This window comes from Manihot esculenta, chromosome 2 (genome assembly GCF_001659605.2).
Source record: "Manihot esculenta cultivar AM560-2 chromosome 2, M.esculenta_v8, whole genome shotgun sequence".
Lineage (NCBI taxonomy): Eukaryota > Viridiplantae > Streptophyta > Magnoliopsida > Malpighiales > Euphorbiaceae > Manihot > Manihot esculenta.
The window spans coordinates 9,013,403-9,039,907 of record NC_035162.2 but is presented as its reverse complement, the minus strand read 5'-3'; the positions used below and the strand labels follow the sequence as shown (position 1 = coordinate 9,039,907).

The window sequence follows — 26,505 nt, the reverse complement described above, 5'->3', positions numbered from 1 at the left end:
GACGATCAGCTGCTGCAATTCCGCAAGCAGACAAGCACTAACCATTACATGAAGTGCCATTAAAAGGTATGGGTAAGGCGATAGATGGCATGGAGTCAGGATTAACGGATGGAAAGATATTCTCATGAAATGCGACGTCCCGAGAAACAAATAATTGATGGGATTCAAGATTGAATACTTTGTAACCCTTTCTTTCTAGTGCATATCCTATAAAACGACCTCTGATGGCTCGGACAACAAAATTGTCGTTATGAGGCTGGGTATTGGTGGTAAAACATGAATAACCAAAGGTTTTGTGATGATTGCAATTTGGTGATTTTTTATGGAGTTTTTAAAATGGGGTTTTCCAGTGGAGAAGAGATGTGGGTATTCTATTGATTAAGCAAGTAGGTGTAAGAATGCTTTCACTCCAAAATTTTGGAGGTAAATGAGATTGAAATAAAAGAGCTCGAGCTAATTGGAGAAGATGCTAGTGTTTGCTTTCAACGACACCATTTTATTGAGATGTATAGGAGCATGCCTTTTGATGGATGATACCAAGACTATTGAAAAGTTGCTGGCAAAGAAAGGTTTGTAAATTCGGTACGATTATCAGTGCGAATAATCTTGACAGAGGTGTTAAATTGATTTTTGATGAATTGGAAGAAATTCTCCAATTAGTTCCTGGTTTGGTATATATGTTAAAGCAAATAGGTCGAAGTGGTACGACTATGATCATCGACGATAGTCAATATGTATTGTGCTCCTGTGAAAGAAGGTTGCTGATATGATCCCCATAGGTCCACATGTATTAATTCAAAAATACAATTGGTATTTGTAACACTGATGGAGAAAGGTAAGCGGTGCTGCTTAGAGAGTGGACAAACATCGGATAGAAAATTGTCACCATAAGAAGCATTGATTTCTGTTATTTTGCTCAATACTGATTTTGGTACATGACCGAGCGGTAGATGCCAAAGATTACATGTATCAATTTTGCTAAAGACTGTAACAGAATTGTTTTCTAAGCAGAAAGAGGATGCATTAAGTATATAGAGACCATCCTTTTCTTTGCCATATGCTATGACCTTACTAATCCGTTGCTCCTGCAAAGTACAAGATGTGGAAGAAAAGGAAATAGAAATGTCAGTTAATTTTAATAACTTATAAACAGAAAGAAGGTTATATTTAAAAGATGGAATATAAAGAATATTTGTGAGAGTAAGGCAAGGATGCAATATTACTGTTCCAAATTGAGTGACAAGTTGTTTTGTACCATCTGGCAAATGAACATTAGAATGAATGGGAAGTGTAAGGATATGAGAAAAATAAGAAAGGTTAGAGCAAATGTGATTTGATGCACCCGTATCAATTATTCAAGAAGAAATAACATAATCACTTTTGCTAAGGAAGCACCAATTGGGATCAGTACCTGCAAAATTTGAACAATTAGCAGAGCTTGGATCAAAAACCATTTTAGCCTTCATATATCGAGCAACCTCTTGTAGTACCATATTAGAAATAACTGCATCATTCATTAGGTTACTTTCCACAGTATTTGCTTCAAAAGGAGTCAGGGTCACTGGAGTTGCAAATGCTTGGCTTGTCTGCCCTGCACGTTTTTTATGCATTTTCTTATACCAATCGGAAAAACCATGAATTTTGAAGCATGTTTCTCGTCTGTGTCCTGGAGCCTTACAGTGGTTGCAATACCTATCTGCCTTTTTTCCTATTTCACGCTTCTTGAAGGGTTGTTGAAATTTTTGGAAATTATGTGGCTCTTTGTTTGCTTCACCTCTATACCCTATTTCTTTCACCATTATTTGAATCATTAATAATAAGTATTTCACGCTATTTCTCAACACGATTAAGCATAAAATAAGCCTTACTGACATTTGGTAATGGATCTAGTAGTAATATTTGATTACGCACTCCATCATAACTATCATTTAGACCCATAACAAAATGAATCAACTTATCATCATTTTCGATGTCCGCCACCTCTTTTGCAGCTCCACAAGTACATTCAGGGAAGTTTCGCAGACTGGATAACTCATCTCAGAGTTTTTTAAGCTTTATGTAGTAAATCATCAGGGTGCATTTCCTTGGCTGAAAGTACTTATATCGCGCTTGATCTGATAAAGTAAGAGACTATTGCTTTCTCTAAATTGTTGTTTTTATGTAGTTGTTGCGTACAAGAAGGTCTCAACTAGCTCTTTTGATATTGAGGTTAATATTCTGGCTAAAACCATACTATTTGCCCGTTGCCATTTTTGCAGTTCTTGAACATCCTTTGGTGCAATAGTCTTCCTATTGATGAACCAAGTTTATCTTTGGCAAATAACCAAATTATTATGGAGCGACTCCATGAAAAATAGTTTGCTCCTATTAATGGAGCACTGACGAGCTGCCTTCCCAGATTAACAGAGTTCTGTAAGGTATAGAGATCATTGGTGGAGTTTTTCTTTCTTTCGTTCTTCTCCATGATTTTAGAAAGGAAGATCAGGTCACGAGAAGCGTGGCTCCGATACAATGCTCAGAATAATAATAAAATTATATTGTTTTTGTTCATAGAATATAATGATAATGATACATATTTATACACGAAGAGAGAAAACTCAAAAAACACTAGGCTATTCTACTGTACACGTTGCTATAAATAAAAGAATGCGAGCTATCCGGGAGAACATTTGTGCTCTCTTTCATGTATTGCACGTGAGGGAAATTATCCCATACTTCTCACTTGTCATCCTTGGCTGCGGTTGAGTTGGCGGTCGGTGCAGTGAAGCTCAATGATGAAGAGTTGAGAGAGTTTTAGACTTTCTCTTTTGTATGGTTTGGGTTGGGAAGCCTGAGTTGGGTTGAATTTTTCCTCATTTTCATATTATGTTAGAGAATTTAGTTTGTTGGTTTGATCTTGTACTTGTTATAGCCAGTTAGACTTTTCAAGTGCAATTTATTTAAAAAAAAAAAACTTTTAATGTTTATGCTTTAAAAGTATTCAGAAAATTATAAAATTACATTAAATAAACAAAAATAACTTTGTCATTTAAAATAAAATTTAGAATATAATCAATTAAATTTATAACAAGATCAATAAAATATTTACAATCATCAGCTATGCCAATAATTTATATTTAATTATTATAAGACATTTAACTGTATTGATTATTTTAATTTTAAAAAAATAATTTATATATGTCATGAAAAGTTTTTAGAAAAGTTTAAAATATATAAAAAAATTTTTAATAAAGTTTAAAAATATAGAAACGTAGTTGATATTGTTAAAATAACAAATTTATAATTTATTACTCACTTTGCTTAATAAATATAGAATGCCTAACTCGCATAGTCAAATTAACAAGCCATTTAGGGTTAACCAAGCGACTCCTATCCCCACCTATCGACATTAAAACATAAATTTATTTTCATTTCCTTTTGTCTCGAATTATAATTATTTTTTCTTTATGTTATTTTAATTTTTTTAATATATCCTTATTTAATAATATAAAAAATTATTAACTTTAGTAATAATTTTAAAATATAAAAAAAATATGAAATATAATATCTGAGATCCAGAAAATAGGGTTTACAAAACGTTCTGTAAATTTAGCCAAAAAAGCCCCCTTCTTAGGAGAGTGTTTTTTCCTTTTATCCGTTTTCTTCTGTCTGCTGGTGACGCATAACTAACTGTCTCTCATTGGGTCACATGTCCCTGCCATGTTGATTCGGACGTACGAAAATATCGGATCCTTGCCCCATGCGTAACGGCCTCTGATTCTCTCCGGGCGCGCATGCGGATGGACCCGCAAGACAAATGGGTTGATCCCTTCCTGATGTCGAACTGGGCCTGAAGATAAGATTAAAACTGAACCCGGATAAGATTTGTTTAATAGGCTGTATGGACTGGGTCTGCCCAATTGAGGGAGACAACTAGAGCCCGGTCTTAAGGCTGAGCGGACCGGACCTGATTCATGCGGGAGACTTGAAGACCTCCAAATACTAAGCTGGTACTATGGACCTAACCCCAAACCGGAGTGAAGAAATCCAGTGATCATCAAAATATATTGGATATTTAGGAGATAGAGGGAGTATAGCTTTATATCCATCATCTCCTAAAAATGCACATACAAAGTATTTTTCTTTAAGTTTCATATTTTCAAAACCTTTTTCCTCTCCTATCATTTTCCATGGTGTGTGCCAAATTAAGAGGTGTGGGAAGGGGCAACTGTGGGCGGTATGACAACCCATGCCTGCCGGAAACTACCAGCATTAATTGAGCAGGTGTATTTGGGCCCGTAGTATTTTGGGTTACCGTCCTCAAAAATGAAATACAATACTCAGCTGTATCAATGTACTTCGCATGAATAATGTCAACAAGAATTAATTTCAGTTTAATAACTTAAAATATATAAAATTGTATTTTTCTATCTCATAATTTTTATTTATAAATAATTTTTTTATTAATTTTTTAATTATATTCAATTTAAAAATATTAAATTTTATTATCTCACCTTATATTACTTCATATTTACATTATTTCAAAAAAGTTTCTCATCTCCTCACGCCCATTCCATATATAATATAACAGCCTAGGGCTCAAGCTTGGCAGTGGGTCACCAAATCTTGGTGAACTTCTCTATCTAATACAGCACGTGAGAAGTGAAGAATATGCTGAAAAAAAGACTTAGATCAGATTATTAAAGTCAAGAAAATTTAAGCAAAGTTGTTAAATATCTAATCTCAGATGGTTGCCCAGCGGCGTCGTGTCAAAGCTCAATGGAGCCGCAAGTTTAATGAGGTTCGCTCTCGTATTTAATGCCTCTACCAACGACCTCCAGTACTCATTTAATGGACTCTCTTAATTTTTCTTTCTTCCTACCACATTTCAATTTTTTTCAGATCCAATCTGAATCAGGAAGACGAAGAAGAAGAAAGATTGGGTTGCTTGTCCAAGTTGTGTTTCAGGCTTTTTCTGCATGGGATTCTATTAACCTAATAAATCATCACTTGGTCAACTCCATGCATTACTCGTTTTCCCATTCTCACAACTTTCTTGCCTTCTCACTTAGTATTTGTTATATATATCTTCCTCAATCTGTTCCAGCTCCTTTCATGGTTTCTTTTACATTATAAAGATTTCAGCTTCAAAAATTTTCTGAGATGAGGAACACAGCGAATCACGTAGCGATGGAGATAGAGGCAAGCAGACCAGCGGGGACAAATGGGACGGTAGTAGGGTTGAGTCCTCTAAGCGAGACTCTTTGGAGGGAGAAGACCAATGCAGAATTGGTGGGGGATGTGTCGGCGAGGCTTACATGGAAGGATCTTACTGTGACGGTTACCCTCAGCAATGGAGAGACACAAAATGTTTTGGAGGGACTCACTGGCTATGCTGAACCAGGATCATTCACTGCTCTCATGGGTCCTTCTGGCTCTGGCAAATCCACTCTGCTTGATGCTCTCTCTAGTCGCCTTGCTGCTAATGCTTTCCTTTCTGGCTCCATTCTCCTCAATGGTCGAAAAACCAAGCTTTCTTTCGGAACTGCTGTGAGTATATAGAAATTTGCTTCTCTGCCTTTTTTTTTATCAGCGAACACTGATAATGTATCTTCTTTCTGCATCCAACAGAAAGTGCACTAATTTTGCATGTTTTTATATAAACTTAGGCCTATGTGACACAAGATGACAACTTGATTGGTACTCTAACTGTGAGAGAAACAATATGGTATTCAGCTCGACTGCGTCTTCCTGATAAGATGCCTCGGTCGGAGAAGAGGGCATTGGTTGAGAGTACCATAATAGAGATGGGTCTTCAAGATTGTGCAGACACGGTAATTGGGAATTGGCATTTGCGTGGGATCAGTGGAGGGGAGAAGAGAAGGGTCAGCATAGCTCTTGAAATCCTAATGAGGCCTAGATTGCTCTTTCTTGATGAACCAACCAGCGGACTTGACAGGTTAATTAAGCTCTTAGATCGAATTTGTTTTAAATAATTAAATTGTCTTTTCTTGTCTCGGCATACACTGTTTTAGCTATACGTTTCTATCGTCCGTTTGCTGTGGCAGTGCTTCAGCTTTCTTTGTAACTCAGACGTTGCGTGGGCTATCTAGAGATGGAAGGACTGTCATTGCTTCAATTCACCAGCCTAGTAGTGAAGTTTTTGAGCTCTTTGATAGATTGTACTTGCTTTCTGGAGGCAAAACTGTTTATTTTGGTCTGGCTTCAGAGGCATACGAGGCAAGAAATCCCTGCTCTTAAACCCCACTTTCATTTGTTTCATTACACGAAAATGAAATAACTTCTAATTTACAATACTTTAATTGATGTTGTTAGTTCTTTGCACAAGCTGGCTTTCCCTGCCCTGCCTTGAGGAACCCTTCTGATCATTTTCTGAGATGCATCAATTCTGACTTTGACAAAGTAAAGGCTACTTTGAAGGGCTCCATGAAACTGCGGGTATAATTTGGAGTTTAATTCTTGGATTTTGAGGTTTAATTTGAACAGGATTGACTCTTTCTTGATTGAAGTGGAGTTGCCAAAACTCGCCGTCTATCATTTAAACCAATTATTCTAAATCTCTATTGGAAGAACATATTGTTGATGCTTAGGAAGATTTCTTGAATCACAATAAATTATACTACAGTATATATGAGTGTGACTGTTGTTTAAGGAATATCTAATTCTTGGCTTCTGTTCAGTTTGAGTCAAGTGAGGATCCTTTGGACAAGATAACAACAGCGGAAGCAATACGAACTCTAGTTGACCACTACCGTACTTCTCAGCACTATTATGCTGCAAGAGAAAAAGTTGAGGAGATATCTAAAGTTGTAAGTGGTTTCTACGCAGCTTTTATGTGTCGGATTTTATGAGCTTTAGCATTTCTCCCATTCCAATTCTCTCTGTGAATATCAATATGTATGGATTTTGAATAACAAGAGTAAACATTTGATGTCTCTTTATTGCATGTTGCAGAGAGGAACTGTGCTAGATTCAGGGGGAAGTCAGGCCAGTTTCTTGAGGCAAGCCTTTACTTTAACGAAGCGTTCATTCATCAATATGTCAAGAGACTTTGGGTATTACTGGCTTAGGCTTGTGATTTACATTGTGGTCACCATCTGCATTGGAACTATATACTTGGATGTGGGCACAGGCTACAATTCAATTCTGGTACCATCTGTCCTCTGTTCCTTCTGCTTACTAGTTTGCTCTTTTAGAGATAGAAAATGCAGTTCTTCTTATACTTCCTTCAACAGGCGAGAGGTTCATGTGCCTCCTTTGTCTTCGGTTTTGTCACTTTCATGTCAATTGGCGGGTTTCCTTCTTTTGTAGAAGATATGAAGGTGAGAATACTATGATAAAGATTAAACAGCCATCACAGTTTTGCTAAGAGAATTAGAATTAATCTTTCTGTAATTACTGTAGGTGTTCCAAAGAGAGAGGCTGAATGGCCACTATGGCGTTGTTGCTTTCGTAATTGGCAACACAATCTCTGCAATGCCATTTCTGATAATGATCACCTTTATTTCTGGAACTATTTGTTACTTCATGGTCGGCCTTCACCCAGGTTTTGAACATTATTTATTCTTCGTACTGTGTCTGTATGCAAGTGTCACCGTGGTTGAGAGCTTGATGATGGCTATAGCTAGTATCGTCCCCAACTTCCTCATGGGTATCATCATCGGAGCTGGGATTCAGGTTTGTCTGTTCATCTACTGTGCGATTTCAACTAAACTGGTCCTCGCATAAGCATGACTTAAATGTACTTTTTTCTTCTCCACATTTCAGGGAATATTCATGCTAGTGTCTGGCTACTTTAGACTGCCGAATGATATACCAAAGCCTGTTTGGCGTTATCCAATGTCGTATATCAGTTTCCACTTCTGGGCTCTACAGGTACTTTAGGCTTCCCAATTCTAAGCCTCATTAGTCAATGGATATGCTGCTTTGTTTCTATCAATTGCTGAAATGTATATGTAATTTTCAGGGGCAATATCAGAATGATCTAAGAGGGCTGTGGTTTGACAACCAGACACCTGATCTTCCCAAGATTCCCGGTGAGTACATATTGGAAAATATTTTCCAGATAGATGTGCACAGATCAAAATGGGTGGATCTCAGTGTCATCTTCAGCATGATTGTGGCCTACCGCATAATCTTTCTTATCATGATCAAGATAAGTGAGGATGTTACCCCATGGATCAGAGGTTTTATAGCAAGGAGAAGAATGCAGCAGAAGAATGGAACGCAAAATACAACAGTAGCTCCTGATGGTCTGACTCAGTCTCCTTCTTTAAGGAATTACGTTGCAAATCGTCCTGCAGGAATTGGCAGAAGATGAAAGAGATGCTAGTATCTGTTATTTCACTTTCCAATACAAATGCCACGAGACATAGAATCATAAATACTCTTCATGTATTTTAGGCTCTCCGTTTAAAGATATCTTAGTGGCACTAAAAAAAGTTAAAAGTTGTATCCTGATCTGTGAAACAAATGACAGAGAACTCATTGATCTCTGTTTATAGTTGTGTACGACAACAAACTGGGGAAAAAATGATTTAAATCAACGCCCTAATGTCTGACATGTATAACATATTCACTGGTCATTCAGGGCCGTTTATACGGAGACAGAGTCATTTTACCAATATCTTAGTGCTTGTGTGTTATACTCTTGCTGTGCTCTTTGTTTAGGAGCTCAACTAGTCAACTCCATCCAAAGCGGCTATGCTCTTTGTTTGCTATTGGTTGACATTCTAGGCTCCACCCGTGTAATCTTCATCCAAAACAAGCAAGTTTCAACTTTTAGATCTTCTTTAATTAGGGTTAATTCAATTAGTAAATTTAAAATTTTTAAAAGTATGAAAATTATATTTATTTAATTGATATTTAAAAAAAAACTTTTTTTTAAAGGAAGATAAATAATTTACTTTTCTTAATTTAATTTACTTCTTAAAAATAAACTTCTCAAAAAGTTATTTAAACTTTTCCACCCCTATTTCTTTATTTTTTTTTCTTTCAATTCAGCATTTACATTAGTGAAATACTATCAAAAAATTCGAAGCACTATTTTGTTTTATTTTTTCAATTATAAACCAACCAATATGATATAAAATAAAAAGTTTAGAAATTTCTAAATTATTATATACAGTATACATGGGTGCCTATAAAAATTTAATTATATATTTTTTAAAACCACCGGCAGTAAATCACTGTGTTATTATTGAATAATTTAATTTTTAAATGGATTAAATTTAAACTCTATATTATTTGACTCGTTAAAATAGTTAACTTGAAATTTATAAGATTTACTTAAATATATTTACTATCAAATTAAAATTATGAGTGTCAGATGGTTAATATTTAAAAATTTATTTTTTATAAATTTACAAACTAATTTATATATATATTTTATTTAATTAAAATTATTTAATTTTAAATTTATTTATTTTAAACTAAAATTTATTATTCATGCATAAATTATTTAAAATTAAACTTAATTCGATTAAACAACTTATTAATACTAGTTTAAAATAAATTATCTCAATTTAAAAAATTTTAACAAATTAAATTTAAACTCTTCGATCATTTAATTTAATTCATTTATCGTTTATAATTTCATTTGCTTTAAATTATAAATTTCATTTTTTAACATAGTAATTCAGTAATTAACATTTTAATATATTAAATTTAGAATGTCTAAAATTCATCCATTTTTAAAATAGTTGGTTAATAAAGTAATACAAACTGATGATATATTAGATAAAAAAATATAAAAGTGATGATTACTATTATTAACCACACTTTTTAAAGTTATTTAAAAATAATTATTAACCTGTTCTTCGACAGTAGTATTATTTTTTTTATATTATTACTTCTATATAATATTTTGTACTATCACACAAATAGTATTTCAGAAGTTTTTTTTTTAAAAAGAAATTAAACATCATCTCTTAGAAATTATCTAATAACAGACAAATTATTTTCTCTTATTTTTAATAATTTTGGGCATGATATAAATGGTAGTGTCTTGCTGGGAGTAAAGTGAGCACGCCATTCAAAATAGGAGCAGGAGTGTAACGTGAAAGTCCGGCTTCCGGCAGCAAGCGAGGCCAACGGAGCATTTCACAAATTCAGAGCATTGTTGTTAATTTGATTCTTCTCTTCTATCTCATTTAGCAATTCGGTTGAACATATACTAGCTGATATCAGGACAAAATAAAAAACCCTATAGTTGGAGTAAGGAGAAGAAGTAGCAGCAAAAGATGACGGAATTCCTGGACCTGGAATCTCAGGACGGAGTGAGAATGCCGTGGAACGTGCTTCCGGGCACTAAGCAAGAGGCCAGCAACTGTGTGGTACCTGTCTCAGCCATTTACACTCCGATCAAGCGCTTTCCAGACTTGCCGGTCCTCCCCTACGATCCCCTCCGTTGCCGAACCTGCCGCTCCGTCCTTAATCCATTCTCAATCGTGGATTTCGCGGCTAAGATCTGGATCTGCCCCTTCTGTTTCCAACGCAACCACTTCCCGCCTCACTACGCCTCCATCAGCGACGACAACCTCCCTGCGGAGCTCTTCCCGCAGTACACTACCATCGAATACGAGACTCCAGCTGAGAAGTCCTCTTCCTCTTCGGTTTTCATGTTCGTGGTGGACATTTGCATCATTGAGGAGGAGATGGCCTTCCTCAAGTCTGCTTTGTCCCAGGCCATCGACCTCCTCCCGGACAATTCCCTTGTTGGCCTCATCACTTTTGGGACCTTTGTCCACGTTCACGAGCTAGGATTTGGCCAGATCCCCAAAACTTACGTTTTCAAGGGCTCCAAGGACGTATCCAAGGACCAGCTTCTCGATCAAATGGGTTTTTTTCTGAAGAAGCCCAAGCCTCCTACTGGCGTTATTGCGGGCGCCAGGGATGGCCTCTCTTCCGAAAGCATTTCGCGTTTCCTCTTGCCCGCCTCTGAGTGTGAATTTACTCTCAATTCGGTAATTTTGAATATGCGTTCCATTTCAACAATCAAAACCACATTTTCTTGTCTTCTATACTTCGTTAATTACTTAATTTCTTATATTTGTCCTCATAAAACGAAATGAATGTAAAGGTGTTGGAAGAGCTGCAGAAAGATCCTTGGCCTGTTCCGTCCGATCAGCGGGCCACCAGGTGTACTGGCACGGCCCTTTCTGTGGCTGCCAGCTTGTTAGGAGCTTGTGTTCCTGGGTCTGGAGCTCGAATTATGGCATTCATTGGGGGTCCATCCACTGAAGGACTCGGTGCTGTAAGTGCTTTACTTTTCTCTATTAGGAAACAATTATCCGATTCATTACTCATTGCCAATATTCCTTATTATCCTAGCGATTGGTTATCTGGAGCCTTGATAATGTTCCAGTGTATAAACTTGAGCATCAAGATCCTTGGCTTGGTTCAATTGTGGCCCTCATGTCCACTTGATACACGCTAGTATACTATAGTTTTCTGAACATGAGATACTCTTTGTTTCACCTCTTCCCTTGAATTTTTCATATTAATATTGTTGTTCCTGCTACAGCCGAACTTTAAATTTAGTAAAACTGTACCTTATTGTCCTTCACTTCTTTTTCTTATCCTTGCATTGTTTGGCTCTTCAACTAGCATTTAATTCCCAAACTCAATTCCCTGCTGATAGAGAGATTGTCTCTTTTTTCTTTTTTAATTTTTTTTTCTGTTTCTATATTTCCCTGTTGATTTATATTGCTGGGAACTGAGTTGTTGTTTCTTTATTATCTTCTCCAGATCGTGTCAAAGGATCTTTCTGAACCAATTCGCTCTCACAAGGACCTGGATAAAGATTCTGATCCCCATTATCATAAAGCTGTGAAGCTCTACGAAGGACTTTCAAAGCAGCTTGTGCATCAAGGCCATGTACTTGACCTCTTTGCATGTGCTCTTGACCAGGTAATATTCTAATTTAGATCAATCTCATATGTGTCTGGCATCTGATTGAGTATGAGTCAGTTAACCTAAGATTATTTCATTTAATAATTTAGAAATCAGTATTATGTAATTTGTAATTTTTTTTTGTTATAAGAGTTTTTTTTTTGTTGTTGTTGTAAGAGAATAATTAACTGGATGCGATTTTATCTGCTGACTGATTTTATACATAAACTTCCTGTTTTTGTTTATTAAATTTCTTATTGTAGTTTATGAATGAACACCAACTTTTATCCTGTAAACTTTCCAAAAACTTTGTAGTGTATGTACTGTGTAGTCTATTGTGGTGCCACCTAAGGCAATCAAATGCTATATCTAATGCTTTCGATTATAATTAGTGGTTGGGGCGCCAAATTCCTGTTATTAATTATTTAATTAATACTATAATCTTTGGACTAGTTTAGCAATACTGTAATATTAAATTGTACTTTTTGTTCATTCAAAAAGGATTTATGCCATTTATATTATAGATAAGATGTATTACTGTCTCTCTATAGGACTAGATAGTTGTCCAATGGAAGGTGAATAGGAGCACAAAAAATAGGCTGGAAACTTTACCCTGTCCGATTGGACACCATTGGACAGGATTAAATTGTTTCCTATGGTCGTTCAATCCATTTATCCGGATTCTGAGGAATTCAGGTCTGATTACCTAACAAAATGCTGATAGATTTCACTATTGATATGTTGCTTTTAATTTCTAGTATTTACTTAATGGGCTATCACATGTAGGAGAAGGATATATAGAAAGAAGTAGACTCGGGATTTGGAGGGAAACATTTGTTGAGTGACAGTTACAATTGTTGATTGTTAAAGATAGTTGTATCCACCTTTCAGCTACAGTATCTGAGTACTCGTCTCCCTAAATGAGGAAAGAGTCCTGTTTTCAAATTCTTAGTCCCTTTACTTTAAGAAGTTTGTAAAAAGGCTCAGCAGAGGAGATCTAAAAGACTATAGCTTAGCTGTATTGATCATCTTCCAAGATCAATAAGAATCACCTCCCTCTCTCTCAATACTCATGTTCTCTCTTTTCTATTTCTTTCTCTCTCTCTCTTTTAGATTCTTCTTCTTCTACTGCAGCAGAGTTCCCAATCTAAGGTTTCTGTTGACAGGGGCTTATAGTTGCAGATTCATAAACGGAATGCTATAACTTAAAATCAAATTTCTTTTGCTTGTCTCTCCTTCCTAGGTTGGGGTTGCTGAACTTAAAGTTGCAGTTGAAAAAACTGGTGGGCTTGTTGTTCTTGCAGAAAGCTTTGGCCATTCAGTATTTAAGGACTCACTTAGACGTATTTTCCAATCGGATGACTATGACCTTGGACTATCGTCAAAGTAAGAGTTCTTGAATATTTGTATATGTTGCTTTCTGAAGTTGCAAAGTTTATATCTTTGCTTAATCCTAAACAATATAACTGTCACATCATGCATCAAACTTTGTGTTTTAATTAAAAATTTAGTTTTACAGCCTAACACTTGATCTAATAGTCAAATAAGCTCTTGAAGGTTTTTTTGAGAGTCCAAACAAGCCCTTTAAGTTTTTAAAAGGATCAAATAAACCCTTGGTATTTTAAAAATCGATCAAATAAGCTCTTTCTGGACAAATAAGCCTTTCAAATCTTAAGAATTGCTCAATTAAACTCTTGCTTCCTATATATATATATATACACATATACATATATATGTTTTATCTCATCTCCTTATAACTAACTTCATTTAGATGTAAGCTTATGTTGCTAACTTACTTTCATATTCAAAATGCCAAAACTTTTTTCCTTCTAAATTTTGCCTTCTCTTTTTTTTTTTTTTTTCTAAATAATGGATTCAAAATCTAGCCTCTGATATTTCAGATCTGGATTCATCTTCAAATAAAATCTTAAAGAGAATTCAATCACAATTTAGAGGTTAGATCTTGAATTTGGGATTTGAGGAGAGAAGAAGAATGAAATATAGAAATGTGAAGTTTTAGCTTTTAGGGCTTGGAAATGAACAAGCAATGTAAGCTCATATAAATTGTCAAAGGAAGTCAGACACAGAGACAAGGCAGAACATCAAGAAAATATATGAATCGGTAGGTAGGAATGACTTATTGATTAAAGTTTGAAGAGTTTATTAGTCCAGAAAGAACTTATTTGATCTACTTTCAAAATTTAAAGGGTTTATATATAGGCCTTTTGCCAAAAATTTATTTGCTTGGTGGCAAACCAATGGGGATTGTTGAACTATATTTTTATCTTCTTCAATGGTCAAGAACTTATATTATTATGCTTTATCAACTATCATGATTGATTCAGTATTTTCTTTGATTAATTTTTGTGCAATCCTCTTGAAAGAAAATGTTATACCTGGTATACCCATCACCCTTTCCTCATGCATTCTATTAAATATATATTACTCAAACTGGAGCACCATCTTAATTGTTTTTTCTCCCTCTCGTGTATATAGTGGTGTATTTGAGATAAACTGCTCAAAGGATATTAAAATTCAAGGCATTATTGGTCCATGTTCATCACTTGAAAAGGTATATCTAGAGGATTGTTTAGACCTCTCCTCCTCCCCCTTTTTGTTCATTACTTTATTTCATCATTTACTTGTCAATGACTTTATGCAGAAAGGTCCTTTGTGCTCTGATACTGTTATCGGCCAGGGGAATACCAGTGCTTGGAAGATGTGTGGACTAGACAAAGCTACAACTTTATGTATAATATTTGAAATTGTGAAGAAAGACGGTCCAGATGTTTCAATTCAACCCTCAAGCAATCAATTTTACTTCCAATTTTTGACTTAGTATGATCTTCAAGCCTACTTGTTTCTTGTGTGGTTATTTTTCCGTTCACTTATTGACAGAGAAGGAAAAATATTGGGAATGGTCTTTTTTTACAGTTACCAGCATAGCAGTGGTCAAATGAGACTCCGTGTTACAACACTTTCTAGAAGATGGGTTGCTGGATCTGGAAGCACACAGGCAAGCTCTTTTCTCTTTTTGTTTGTGTTGCTTTACTATTTAAAATGAGTTTACTTGGGGTTAAAAGGTGTATTGTACTTTGCAAAGATGTAAAACATTCTGTTTAATGATTTAAGGAGAAACACTATCACAGGAAAAGAAGGTGGGAAGGAACTTTAGGCACCTCTTGGTTCAATTAAAGGTTGATATTTGTGGCTAGTGGATGGTAATAACTAACAAGTGAATCTTAATTGCTTCATATAACGGTTGTCAGTTGCTGACTTTAGTGGTGTTTGCAGTTCACTTTGGTTTTAAAACTGATTCAAATTTATAACCAGTTTGGTTAAATTGATTTGTTTTTTTCTTTTTTGATTTGGACCAAGTTCAAGTTTTTTTCATTTTAGGCTAATTTCACCCCCCCCCCCCCCAAACTTAGCCAAACATTGTGAATTAATACTAAATAATAGTTTTTTTATACTTGCAAAAAGGATAACAAATGATCATTTATAAGTTGCCTAATTTTTTGAATTTTTTAAATATATCTTTTAATTTTTTTTAAATAAATATAATTCTGCATCTAGCTATTATGTGTATCCATATTGTGTATGATAAGTTTAATTTCTATAATCCAGTACTTGCTAAAGGAGATGAAAAGAATAGGTAGAATCAGCATATGCTCATTTGGGCTGCTAAATCCTAGTAAACTAGGTGATAAGTTGACTTCACAAATGTAGGCAGCTTGTTATTTCATCTATTGGAGGTCATTTATCTTGCTTTTATTTTATATTTCTTTCTCTTTTCTCCCTAGATGGGTCTTCATGCTTCTGAATCTAGTTTAAATGCTTTAGGATTTGGTTGCTGGATTTGACCAAGAAGCAGCTGCTGTAGCCATGGCACGCCTAGTCTCTTTCAAAATGGAAATTGAGGTAACCAACCTATCTTTTGTCCTTTTTTTTTGGGTTCAAATCCACTGTGATGGGCCTATATTTTCTGGTTTAATAGTTCACCTCTCTATTTCTCTCTCTTTCTCTCACACACACATACACTCCCACAAGTGTGCACATGCATGTGCATTAACACACAAGTGTAACTATTATCAAAGTTACTAGGAACAAATTCAGATTGAAGGTGTATAAAGGGGACTTTTGTAAATTATTCAAAATGCTACTTGGCATGCAGGCTGAGTTTGACCCAATAAGGTGGCTAGATAAAGCTTTAATACATCTATGTTCACGGTTTGGAGATTACCAGAAGGACAGCCCATCTTCTTTCAGTTTGTCTCCTCGGCTTTCAATATTCCCTCAGTTCATGTTTAATTTACGGCGTTCCCAATTTGTTCAGGTATATCGCTGTTAAGATCATTAATATAATTTATTGTGTAGTTCAATTGAAATCCCCTTAACTTCTGATTCATAGTAAAATTAATACAGGTCTTCAACAACAGCCCAGATGAGACGGCATACTTCAGGATCATATTGAACCGGGAAAATGTGGCAAATTCTGTTGTGATGATACAACCTTCATTGATATCTTACTCCTTTCATTCAGGGCCAGAACCAGCTCTTCTTGATGTGGCTGCCATTGCAGCTGATAGGATCCTGCTTTTGGACTCTTATTTTACTGTTGTTATTTTTCATGGTGCAACTATTGCTCAGTGGCGAAAAGCTGGCTACCATAATCAACCAGAACACCAGGTAGTTTGTTAAGTTCTGAAAAGAAAGAGGAAGAATTTTTTGTGGTTGGGGGAGGGGGTGGGGCGGGTTGGGGAGACGAGAAGAAACACCATTCTTTGTTTTTTTGAGTTTGATGTAACAGCATTGATCCTTAACTGTGCAACTATAGCCTCTCAAGAGCATCATGTCAGGTGCTAGTAACTCTTACAGTTGTTTCTTACTAGGCGCAACTAAATAATTTTTCTCCTGTTTATCTCATCTGAGTCGGCTTGGTTTCCTAACTGTAATCGGAAACTGTTCAGTTTTAGATTTAATGATAGAAGGCAATGCATTGTTCTCTAAGATGGAAACAATTTTACCAGTCAGTGCACAAGAAGGTCACCTCCATGTGAGAAGAAACACCAACCGATTACTAATGGCCATAAACGGGTTTTTAGAATTGGCTTTTGGGTCTGTTGTCTTTCTGTTTTACAGGCAAATGTATCCACCTCCAAATCTGACATAATTTGTTGCCTTAGTACTGGCTTCTAATTTTTTTATTTTTTCCTTTTTTGGCTTTTGCCGTTGCAGGCATTTGCCCAATTGCTGCAAGCGCCTCATGATGATGCGGCTGTGATAATCAAGGAAAGGTTTCCAGTTCCTCGTTTAGTCGTTTGTGATCAACATGGTTCACAGGTTACTTACTATTACACTTACCCTATTTATTGGTTAAGCAGTAGATGAACATACAGCTGTTGTAGCATATTTTGTGCTTTTCTTAATGCCTGTCCTTTAACAATGTCTTGACATTCACCCAAGGATCCCCACTAGTTATGTTCAAATGGAAGTGACACGAGGCAAAATCCCATTTTCCACTCCGTTAAGCATTGCTAATATATTAAAAGTTTGTACTTATAAGTAATAAATTTTTAAGCTTTGTGTTTTAATATATTATTAAGCTATTATGGTTTTATAAAAAAAATCAAATGTATAAATATGTTAAATTTTGCATGTTAATAATGTACAGTTAGAGAATAAAATGTAGTGACCTGCGTCACAACCAAACAGAAAAACCAAGGAAGGAGAAGAAGAAAATAGAAGGGAAGAAGAAGAAGAGAGTGGTCAAGAGGGAGAGGTAGAATTTTGTTGGAGAGAGAGAGAATTCTTTGTATTATTGATTGATATCCACAACTCAATTTCGACATCTATGCTAGCATAGCTATAACAACCCCATTATAATAATATAATTATATATGATTTTATACGCATAATTTTTTTAATACATTTATTCAGTAAAAAATATACTAAAGATATTTAACTTCAAAGTTGGGCTGACGACCTAAAGCCGCCATTTCCTGCTACATTTGGCTGAGCAGAAATTTCCTGCCCCTATTGAGGCAGGATGAAACGTTGCCATCTCTGAATAGAAGTTTAGATTTGAATTTGTATGATAATTTATATATATTTAAGACCAAGCCAACTGACCCAAGATTGTCAAACTTGCTTATCATAAACTCAGTCTGCAAAGTCGGAATCCTCAATATACGTCAATTCCATGTTCTTTTTTCTTTACCCTTTGTTTGGATCAAAGATTTTACAAGAATTCAATTCAATCATTTCTTTTTTCTATTAAATTTTTTATTTGAAATGGAAGGTTTTTTTTTCTCAAATTGAAAATTTTTCATTTTTAAAGAAAATAAAATCATGATTTTATTAATTTTTTTTTTTTTTTTTTTGCGAAATGAATCATGGCAAACGGAGAGTTAATGTTATTAAATTTCACTTCTATTATTTCTTGCCTAGTTGATAAATAAATTCAAGTTGTTTTACGCATGGGCTTTGCTGAGGCATAGTCTGTTGCATCATGCTATCAGTTCTTTATGCTGTGACAGTGCATTATCACTTGCCTCCATGTGTCCCTTTGTGATTTTTGCTTTTGTTATTGTGTGTATAGGCATGTCTATGGTCCCTTGTGATGCGAACTAATTCGTAATGTAATGCAGGCCCGTTTCCTTCTGGCAAAGTTGAATCCCTCTGCTACATACAATAGTGATGCTCCTCTTCCAGGCGGAGATGTATTGTTTACAGATGATGTCAGCTTCGAGGTCTTCTTAGATCATCTCCAGAGACTAGCAGTTCAGTAAGCGTGCCTGGTTAGTGGCAATTTTGTAAACTTAGTTTTGACATTTTTGTACAGTAATAATTATACAATTCTATTTTAGGCTTTCTAGTTTCTTGTACTTCGGTTAATTATCCCCCCGCCTCCCAAAACACACACACACACCAAAGAAAAAAAAGGAGATAAGTGTAATGCTTATTATTTACCTTAGGTGAATGATAAGCAAGAGTTTTAGCAGCTTTATGGTGATTCTGTTTAAGACATTATATGGTCATACGACGCATACCTGTAGGCAATAATCAGAGTTGTAATAGAAACATGATTACGTTAGAAATGATGATTCAATTATTTGATCATTATGGTGTTTTATGACATAAATAGGAGTACTGATCATAAAAGAAATTCAAAATTTTTCCTCTTTTTTTTTTTAGTTTTCACAATTTGATAATGAGTTTGAGAAATTGACATATTTTTTGAGTTCCTCCCCCCGCCCAACCTTATTTGTGATTTATTGAGTATGATTCTTTATGTTTTTACGGGCAAATTGCAAATAGCAGTTCAATAACAAGTTCTGAAGTAGAATACAATTTTACCCTATGGCTCAAGAAGTTCGGGGTAAAAAGAATTAGGTTGTGTGGTTAGTTATTGTAATTTTATGTGGTCCAAATTCATTTGGGAATTGAAAAGAAGAAACAGAACTAGTGCAGCATGAAGCAGTGCAGAGCGAGTTCCAAATTCTGCAGAAATGGACGGTGCATCTTTATCCATGATGTTGGCTTTGTTTTGTTTAGATAGGAACTTTGCTCCTTCAAATACAGGAAACTATAAGAAGGGAAAATAAAAAAATTTATACAATTCAATTTGATGGAAATCCACAAATGCACCCCCACCTCCCAGCGATGATCAATAAACTCAAGAATCAAATTGAAACAAGATAAACAAGAATTAGGTATAATTGGAGGAAGGAATGGACTTTGCTAGACCAGAAAGCTGTCTGTGTATTCCCCAGCATAGCTTGAAGGCGTAACGCATTGAGGGGACCAACCAGATGTAATGGGAGTTGTATCTGCTGTATTATCCCTGCTGCTGTTGCCGGTGATATCCGGGCCTGCCGCCGACGGCCACACGAAAGCCGGCTTGAAAGGTGGGACGCGGGGCACTGCGACTGATCCTGCAATCATTTGAAATATGTCCTGTGTTTTAGGCCTCTCGCTAGCTATAGGATGGGAGCAAGCCAGCCCAAGCAGCAGCAGCCTTTGAGCTTCCTCAACAACGTAATCATTGCGCAGCCTCTCATCAACTGCCTCCAGTATGCGCCCTTCACGATGCAGCCACCACACCCAATCCACCAAGAACTGGAAGCCAGCAATCTTGGTCCAAGGTCGCTGCCCGCACACCACCTCAAGAACCACCGCACCAAAACCATAGACGTCAGACTCGCGGGTGGCTTTGCCAGTATGAAAACATTCAGGGGCAATATAGCCCATAGTTCCAGGCACTCCTTCGAGCTCTGCATAGGATGTTTTCTCATTCTCCAAGGCACGGGCCAGCCCAAAATCTCCTAGACGAGCATTAAAGTTGGAATCCAGCATGATGTTGCTGGCTTTGAGGTCTCTGTGGACCACCCTCTGGTCATACTCATTGTGGAGATAGTGCAGCGCAGAAGCTACGCCAGCTATGATGTTATACCTGAGCTTCCACTCCAGGGTGGTTTTCTCTTCAGGGCCATTGAATATGTGTGTATCCAAGCTTCCATTTGGCATGTAGTCATACACCAGAAGCAGCATCCCATTCTTGTGGCACCACCCTGTCATTAGATTCATAAATAATCACCATAGTACAGGACAAAAAATACCAACTTTCAAATCCAAATCATTAGCAGATGCATTAATTTTCATGTAATTAGACATCTTTATACATGGCTTGGATGGGAATTATAAATATCTTACCCAGTAATCGGACGAGATGTTTATGGCGGAGACGGTTAATGATGGTAAGCTCAGCCAAGAAATCGTCTTGACCCTTGATGTTGTCTCTGGAGAACTTCTTCACTGCGACGGGAACATTCTCGTTGGGTAGCACTCCTTTATACACCACTCCGAAACCACCTTCACCAAGCTTGTTCTTCGCATCAAAACTGTTGGTCGCCTTCTTCAGATCCTTAAATCGGAATTCTCTTGGCATCCCCGGCAGGCTCTTAAGTGCTCCAAGTAGGTTGGGGTCTGAAGCCGCCCTCTTCTTCATCAGATAGTAGGTCACCGCTGGTACCACAATCAGTAATAGGACCAATACAGACACCCCGACCCCTATGCCGATCTTTATTGGCTTATTATTATTATCACCGTCGCCATTCTTAACTACGGCGGAGGATAGCTGCTCAACTGTCAAATTCCAGGCAAGCACACAGTTGAGCTGGATATCGCTTCCTGTGGAGGCTGCAAAGCCAAAGTAAGAATTCTGATTCACAAGACCTTTGAGATCTAGATCCGCAGTCAGAACTGGCGTGGTGGGCTTGGTCTTCCCTCGTTCTGCCATGTAAACCTGCAGTTCCTTTTGGACTCCGTCGTAATGGACCCAGACCATGTAAACTACGGCTCCCAAAGGAGCGATCTGAATGCCAAAGTTGGAAAGAGACACGGTCTTTTTAGAGCGGACACTGTGGATATTAAGACCCATGTGGTTGTCGTCTGGATCGAAATCCTGCTTAAAGGTATCAAGCTCAATGGCCACGATGCCGTTGGAGGAATCGCCATCGGTGGTAGAGTTTGTCAAACCCAAGAACTGCCCAGAGCTGTTGAGAGGAAGAGTGAGGTCGGGTGCTATTAAAAAGGCTAAGCCCTCTCCGGGGACGGAGGTGTTACTAATTCGAAAGACATTAATGAGGAATGAAGAGTTAAAAGAAGCCACCCTAGCAGCACCTCCTTTTAGATCCTCCCAGAGAGTGAAACTGCGATTGAAGAATACACGGCCGGACCTGTTAGAGAGGGTGAAGTTGCCGGCGGAATCGGGAGTAACCTGAAGGGCATCGTTGCTGATTGTAGCAGGCGTTAGGACAGCGAAGGTGGCGTAGTAGGAACTATTGAAAGGACCAAACTTGAAGTTCGATAGCGGCAACTTCTGAGCGAGGGAGGCGGTTGGTAAGATCAAGTATAGAACAGTGACGGTGGTGGTGAGGAGGAGCACGGGCGGATCCATTAAAGTCTCACAGGTCACCCAAAACTCAACCAGCCCAAGAAGGAGAAGGAGAAGGAGAAGAGAGGCCGCCGCAGGACAAGGTTAAGTTCGAGGTCATCGACTTTTGCCTTACATAACGTGCTTTAAAAAATAAAATAAAATGAGAAGCACTTCCTATTCTTTGCATGTTGCGTTTATATTATTATAAATAAACAGAAGAGACATGTGATTTGAAAATTTAAAGCTGCCTTCTCATTAATTTTCTAATCAATTTATGCTTTCTTATAATTTTTTTATTAAAAAAAAAAAAAGAAATTATACTACAGATATACACCCAATCGAACATAAGTTCTTATGTCCGTGTTTATCACCTAGAATAAAATGTTAAACAATTATTAAGTTGAGACTATTAGATAATGTCAAACTAAAAAATAAAAATTACTTGCCACTATTATTAAAACTTATTTTAATTTTATTTTATGAATTTTAATAATTATAAAATTCTATGCATTGCATATTACTCGGAAGTTTCTTCTATATTTCATCGCATATGATATGACAAATTACATTTTTTTTAAAAAAAAATTTGGATAAAATTAAAATAAAAATTAATACCCATAAAATGACTACAATTAATATTACATTATTTGCAAATGGTATGAATACTTTGCAAGAGAACATCAGAAATTCAAAAAGGAAAGTACTGCTAATCATCCTTTTAGCCATGATTTATGGGCTTAATTTAAAAGAATCTTAGTAACCATTTTCTCCCATTTTGAAATTAACTAAAATTGCATTTACAATGTAGCCCCTAATTAACTTGCAAATGAAAATATTATAGTTTTAAAAAAATGATTAAGGAAGTTGCTCTTTGGTGACGAAATACAAAGACGACAGCAAAGGCAGCTGTATTAACAACTTTAATAAATTTATCTTTACAGATAAACGATTCTATTTATAAAATTAATCTAAAAGCACAACATGTGGAGGTCTGTGATTTCACCTTTAAGTTATTCTAAATATATGTTTTTTAATTCACATTTAATTTTTTATAAATTATTCTTTTGATCCATACTTTTTTCATTATTATTATTTTTTTTAAATTAAAAACTCAATTTTATTAACAAATTAAGGAGAAAATTTATAATATACAATCATAAAAATATGCAATTCATGTTATATAACAAAATAGCAAAATAAAAGCATAAATTTAACAATAATATCATTGAAAAAAGTTTATATTGACTTATAATTAATTAGTAAATTATAATAAAATAATTTATTTTGGTTATATATATATATAATATAAAATCAACTTGAAAAGTCATTGCTGACCTTAGACTTTTCCTTGTTGTTGAAAGATACGCTTCATCCAATTTCCTTCATCCTTCAATTGTATAATCTATTTCGGGCCAAATACGGAGGGAGGTTAAGGTTAATAAATAAATAATGTTAAATTTTATTAAAAATAATTTGTTTATTGCAATATATTAAATTTATTTTTAAATTAATTTTAGTATATTATATAATCGATATTTGGAAGTGATCGGTTATAACAGAATCATAGTTTAGGTTTTTTGGAATGAATTCTTAAGTGTACGAAGAATAGCCTATAAATTCACACCTTTAGCTTAACAATAATATCACTACATTATCCACAAGCAAAAACTAGTTCAATATTGTGAAACTCATTATTAGTTAATTATTTCCTATAATTAATTCAAGTTATATCTTTCAATAATAATAATAATAATAACAGTTAATTACAAAAAAATATATGTAATTTTAATTTTGTTATAATTATATTTTTTATTATTTTTTATTAATTAAATTTTAACTTTTTAAAATTACTCAATTTTACTTATATAATTAAAAACTTAATGAAATTATCATATTATTCACCACGTCAACACTATAACATTACAGCAATATTTAACATTAATTGCCCAAAAATTTTTATATTTACTTTTGTTATAATTTTATATTATATTTTTATTTTTTATCAATTAAATTATATTTTTTAATGACTATACTTTCCATTATTTATATAATTAAAATTTTATAAAATTATTAAGTTATTATATTTTACTATTAAATGTATTTAAAAATTATTATTCAATTTTTTTACTTTTTTTACCAATAATTTTATAATAACAATAGTTTATTTTAATTTTATTTTATCTAAAATTATAAATTCAATTTCAATTTCACCATCTCCTAAAAAATTATATAAAATAGATAATTATTAAAAAAATTTATACTTTTAATTTTATTATAAAATTTTAAATTATTATTAATTTTATCCTAAAATTTACTGATTTAATATTAATGTGATACTTTTATTAATTTTTAATAAAATAAATAACAGTAAAGTACAACTAAAATAATTTCAAATAATAAAAATTATAACAAGAGTTTGCAATTAACTCTAATAATAATAATAATAATAATAATAATAATAATAATAATAATAATAATAATAATAATAATAATACCAACTCATGGCATGATTATATATAAAAATTGTAAGTATTTATGTGTATGTTACTATGTGGATCTCTTGTTATCGGCCCTTTTATTTTAGGACTCTTAACCGTACAACTAAAATGGCGTCGTTTTCTTTTGCTCCCTATTTCAAAACGACCTTTGTTAGTGAATATAATATGTCCAACCCTTTTAATTCTCGTCCTTCTCAAATGAGTTTGTGTTCCCTTGCACTTCTCTCTTCCTCAAAATCTCGCTAACCCTAACACCGCTGCAACCACCGCCCTAAGCTTCCCCTTCCACCTCCTTCTCCTCCCACTCTACAGAATAGAGAAGCATTACCGACGGACAAAGAAGAGAAAACGACTTGAAGCTCTGGTTACCCGATCTACTCACATGGCATGCATATCCAAAATCGATTAAGGTTTGCTTTCTATTTCTACATTTTTTCCCCTTTATCTGTTTCCCTGTATATTTTTCAAGTATTGCCTTCGACCTGCTCTCCGACCCTGTCCCCGCCAATAGCTTACTGACTTCACAGATTTATCCCTGTTTCTCATGAATTTTGTTGTTATCTGGCAACGCCTAATTGGTGGATTTGTTTGGTCTTCTTTAATTCTAGGTATTTCTTTTATTTTACTGTTTGTTATAGTTATTGTCAATAGCATTACCGTATTCTTCAACTTTGAATCACTGTGAATGAAAAGAAATTACAGATACAAATATTCATTATAATTTATAAGAGAACGATCTGAATTCTATAATAGGATTGTGAGTGACTTGACGAATCAGATCAACTAATTTCATGAACAAGATGAAGGTATATTTTCATTTTAGCATCTACTGATGTTTTCAATACTAATAATCTTTATGGGTTCCTGTATGATGAAGCTTATCTGAAATACGAAGATATGTTACAAGCTAACTCATATTCTATCTCCTGATAGATTCAAACATATTCACCTGGTATTTTCCTGTAAGTCAATCTGTATGTTTTGTGATGTTAATAGGCTGCATATTTTGGTTTACATCATGCTTTAATTTAGCAACGAGTATTGTGATTAGCTTTGATGGGAAATAGTTGAAATTCTCCTTGAGCTCTTCTGCTTTTGATCTCGTAGTACTGCTGGGTAAAATTATGCAAGATCCAAGGATGCTACCATCAGGGGAAATCACAAACTCCAAGCCACGCAAAAAGAAAGTCTCAACCTCTAGAGCTTCCTTGATCCCAACTCAAGTTAATAACATCAGAGAGAGAGAGGTTCAACAGGTACAGAGGCCTCTAAGAATGAGCCAGAAGGCCTCCAAAAGGAATTTGAAGAACGAGGGGTCTCCGATGATCCATCAACCGGAGAGATCAAACTCAGATTCATTGCCAGACTCCTCTACCTCAGGGGATGAATATCGCGCTCTCAGAAGGAAGTATTTGCTGTTGGAGGAAGAAAGCTTTGGGCTGGGGAGAGAGTTGGAGGTGATAGAAGAGGAGGTTAAGACTCTTGAAGATGAGAAGCTTGCATTGTTAGACCAGCTGGTTGTGTTAGAAGGTCTAATTGATCCTTCTGAAGTTCATGCTCATGGGTTGCAATAATTGTAATGCCTTGTCTGCATCTGGTTATTGGTCATAATTGATTGGTGCACTTGTAAAATATATAATTGTATTGCATACTTCAGTGATGCTAAATTGCGTAATTGATGGTACCTTACTGTCGATTTATCAAGCCAGGTATATTTCTTCCTCAATCTTTATGTAGGGCAGTAAGGATCTAAAAGATTATTAACTAATCTATACAAATAAAGCCACCTTGCCTCATCTAGCCCATCCTGGAAGATGCAAATTCCTCCCTGTCAAAAACCCAAATACAATAGCCCTTTGATTGAGGTGCCACCTTAAAACTCGCTGTGAATTTAATCTTCTGGCCGTACGTAGCTGTTGAAACTAGTAGCTTCGGCACAACAGTAACATTTATTCCAACAGGATTAAACTCTATAGCTTTATAAATGCTTCCTGATTTGCCAACATTTGTCACTGTAAGAGTTACAGAGAAGTCGTCTTTAAGATTCGGGATAGTGATAGGAGGATAGTTGAGGCTGGAAGCTGTTGTCAATATTTGATTACAAGTACTATTCTCTCTTGGAACCAAATGCAGTGATTTCTCATCATAAACAATTGAACAGAGAAGATTTATAAT

At 35.2% G+C, this 26,505-nt stretch overlaps 4 protein-coding genes across 7 annotated transcripts; 3 read left to right on the top strand and 1 right to left on the bottom strand.

Annotated features, from left to right (window-relative positions):
• Nucleotides 1-4,860: 4,860 nt before the first annotated feature.
• On the top strand, nucleotides 4,861-8,624 carry LOC110609711 (ABC transporter G family member 11). The gene is made up of 10 exons (XM_021749485.2): nucleotides 4,861-5,529; nucleotides 5,649-5,938; nucleotides 6,048-6,219; nucleotides 6,316-6,438; nucleotides 6,681-6,809; nucleotides 6,955-7,149; nucleotides 7,236-7,322; nucleotides 7,405-7,677; nucleotides 7,768-7,875; nucleotides 7,967-8,624. Exons 1-10 carry the CDS (start codon nucleotides 5,143-5,145, stop codon nucleotides 8,318-8,320), a joined length of 2,118 nt encoding a protein of 705 aa, XP_021605177.1. The 5' UTR covers nucleotides 4,861-5,142; the 3' UTR covers nucleotides 8,321-8,624.
• A 1,364-nt stretch (nucleotides 8,625-9,988) lies between these two features.
• LOC110606820 (protein transport protein SEC23) lies at nucleotides 9,989-19,014 on the top strand. Of its 3 annotated transcripts, XM_021745812.2 has the most exons (12): nucleotides 9,991-10,964; nucleotides 11,081-11,254; nucleotides 11,749-11,910; nucleotides 13,136-13,278; nucleotides 14,389-14,464; nucleotides 14,555-14,730; nucleotides 14,827-14,908; nucleotides 15,736-15,813; nucleotides 16,067-16,228; nucleotides 16,318-16,581; nucleotides 17,131-17,235; nucleotides 18,543-19,014. In XM_021745812.2, the coding sequence occupies exons 1-12, from the start codon at nucleotides 10,242-10,244 to the stop codon at nucleotides 18,681-18,683; spliced, it is 2,286 nt and encodes a 761-aa protein (XP_021601504.1). In that variant the 5' UTR covers nucleotides 9,991-10,241; the 3' UTR covers nucleotides 18,684-19,014. The 3 variants fall into 3 exon arrangements, with proteins under 3 accessions (XP_021601510.1, XP_043810063.1, XP_021601504.1); XM_021745818.2 differs by lacking the exons at nucleotides 17,131-17,235; nucleotides 18,543-19,014 and having other exon boundaries at nucleotides 9,989-10,964; nucleotides 16,304-16,360; XM_043954128.1 differs by lacking the exons at nucleotides 13,136-13,278; nucleotides 14,389-14,464 and having other exon boundaries at nucleotides 9,990-10,964.
• Nucleotides 19,015-19,483: 469 nt separating this feature from the next.
• On the bottom strand, nucleotides 19,484-22,027 carry LOC110606836 (probable L-type lectin-domain containing receptor kinase S.5). The gene is made up of 2 exons (XM_021745826.2): nucleotides 20,608-22,027; nucleotides 19,484-20,465 (listed from the first exon to the last, which is right to left on the bottom strand). Exons 1-2 carry the CDS (start codon nucleotides 21,851-21,853, stop codon nucleotides 19,636-19,638), a joined length of 2,076 nt encoding a protein of 691 aa, XP_021601518.1. The 5' UTR covers nucleotides 21,854-22,027; the 3' UTR covers nucleotides 19,484-19,635.
• Nucleotides 22,028-24,502: 2,475 nt separating this feature from the next.
• On the top strand, nucleotides 24,503-26,034 carry LOC110605076. Of its 2 annotated transcripts, none has more exons than XM_021743379.1 (2): nucleotides 24,503-24,740; nucleotides 25,438-26,034. In XM_021743379.1, the coding sequence occupies exon 2, from the start codon at nucleotides 25,455-25,457 to the stop codon at nucleotides 25,902-25,904; it is 450 nt and encodes a 149-aa protein (XP_021599071.1). In that variant the 5' UTR covers nucleotides 24,503-24,740; nucleotides 25,438-25,454; the 3' UTR covers nucleotides 25,905-26,034. The 2 variants fall into 2 exon arrangements, with proteins under 2 accessions (XP_021599071.1, XP_021599079.1); XM_021743387.2 differs by lacking the exon at nucleotides 24,503-24,740 and adding an exon at nucleotides 25,202-25,292.
• Nucleotides 26,035-26,505: the final 471 nt, after the last annotated feature.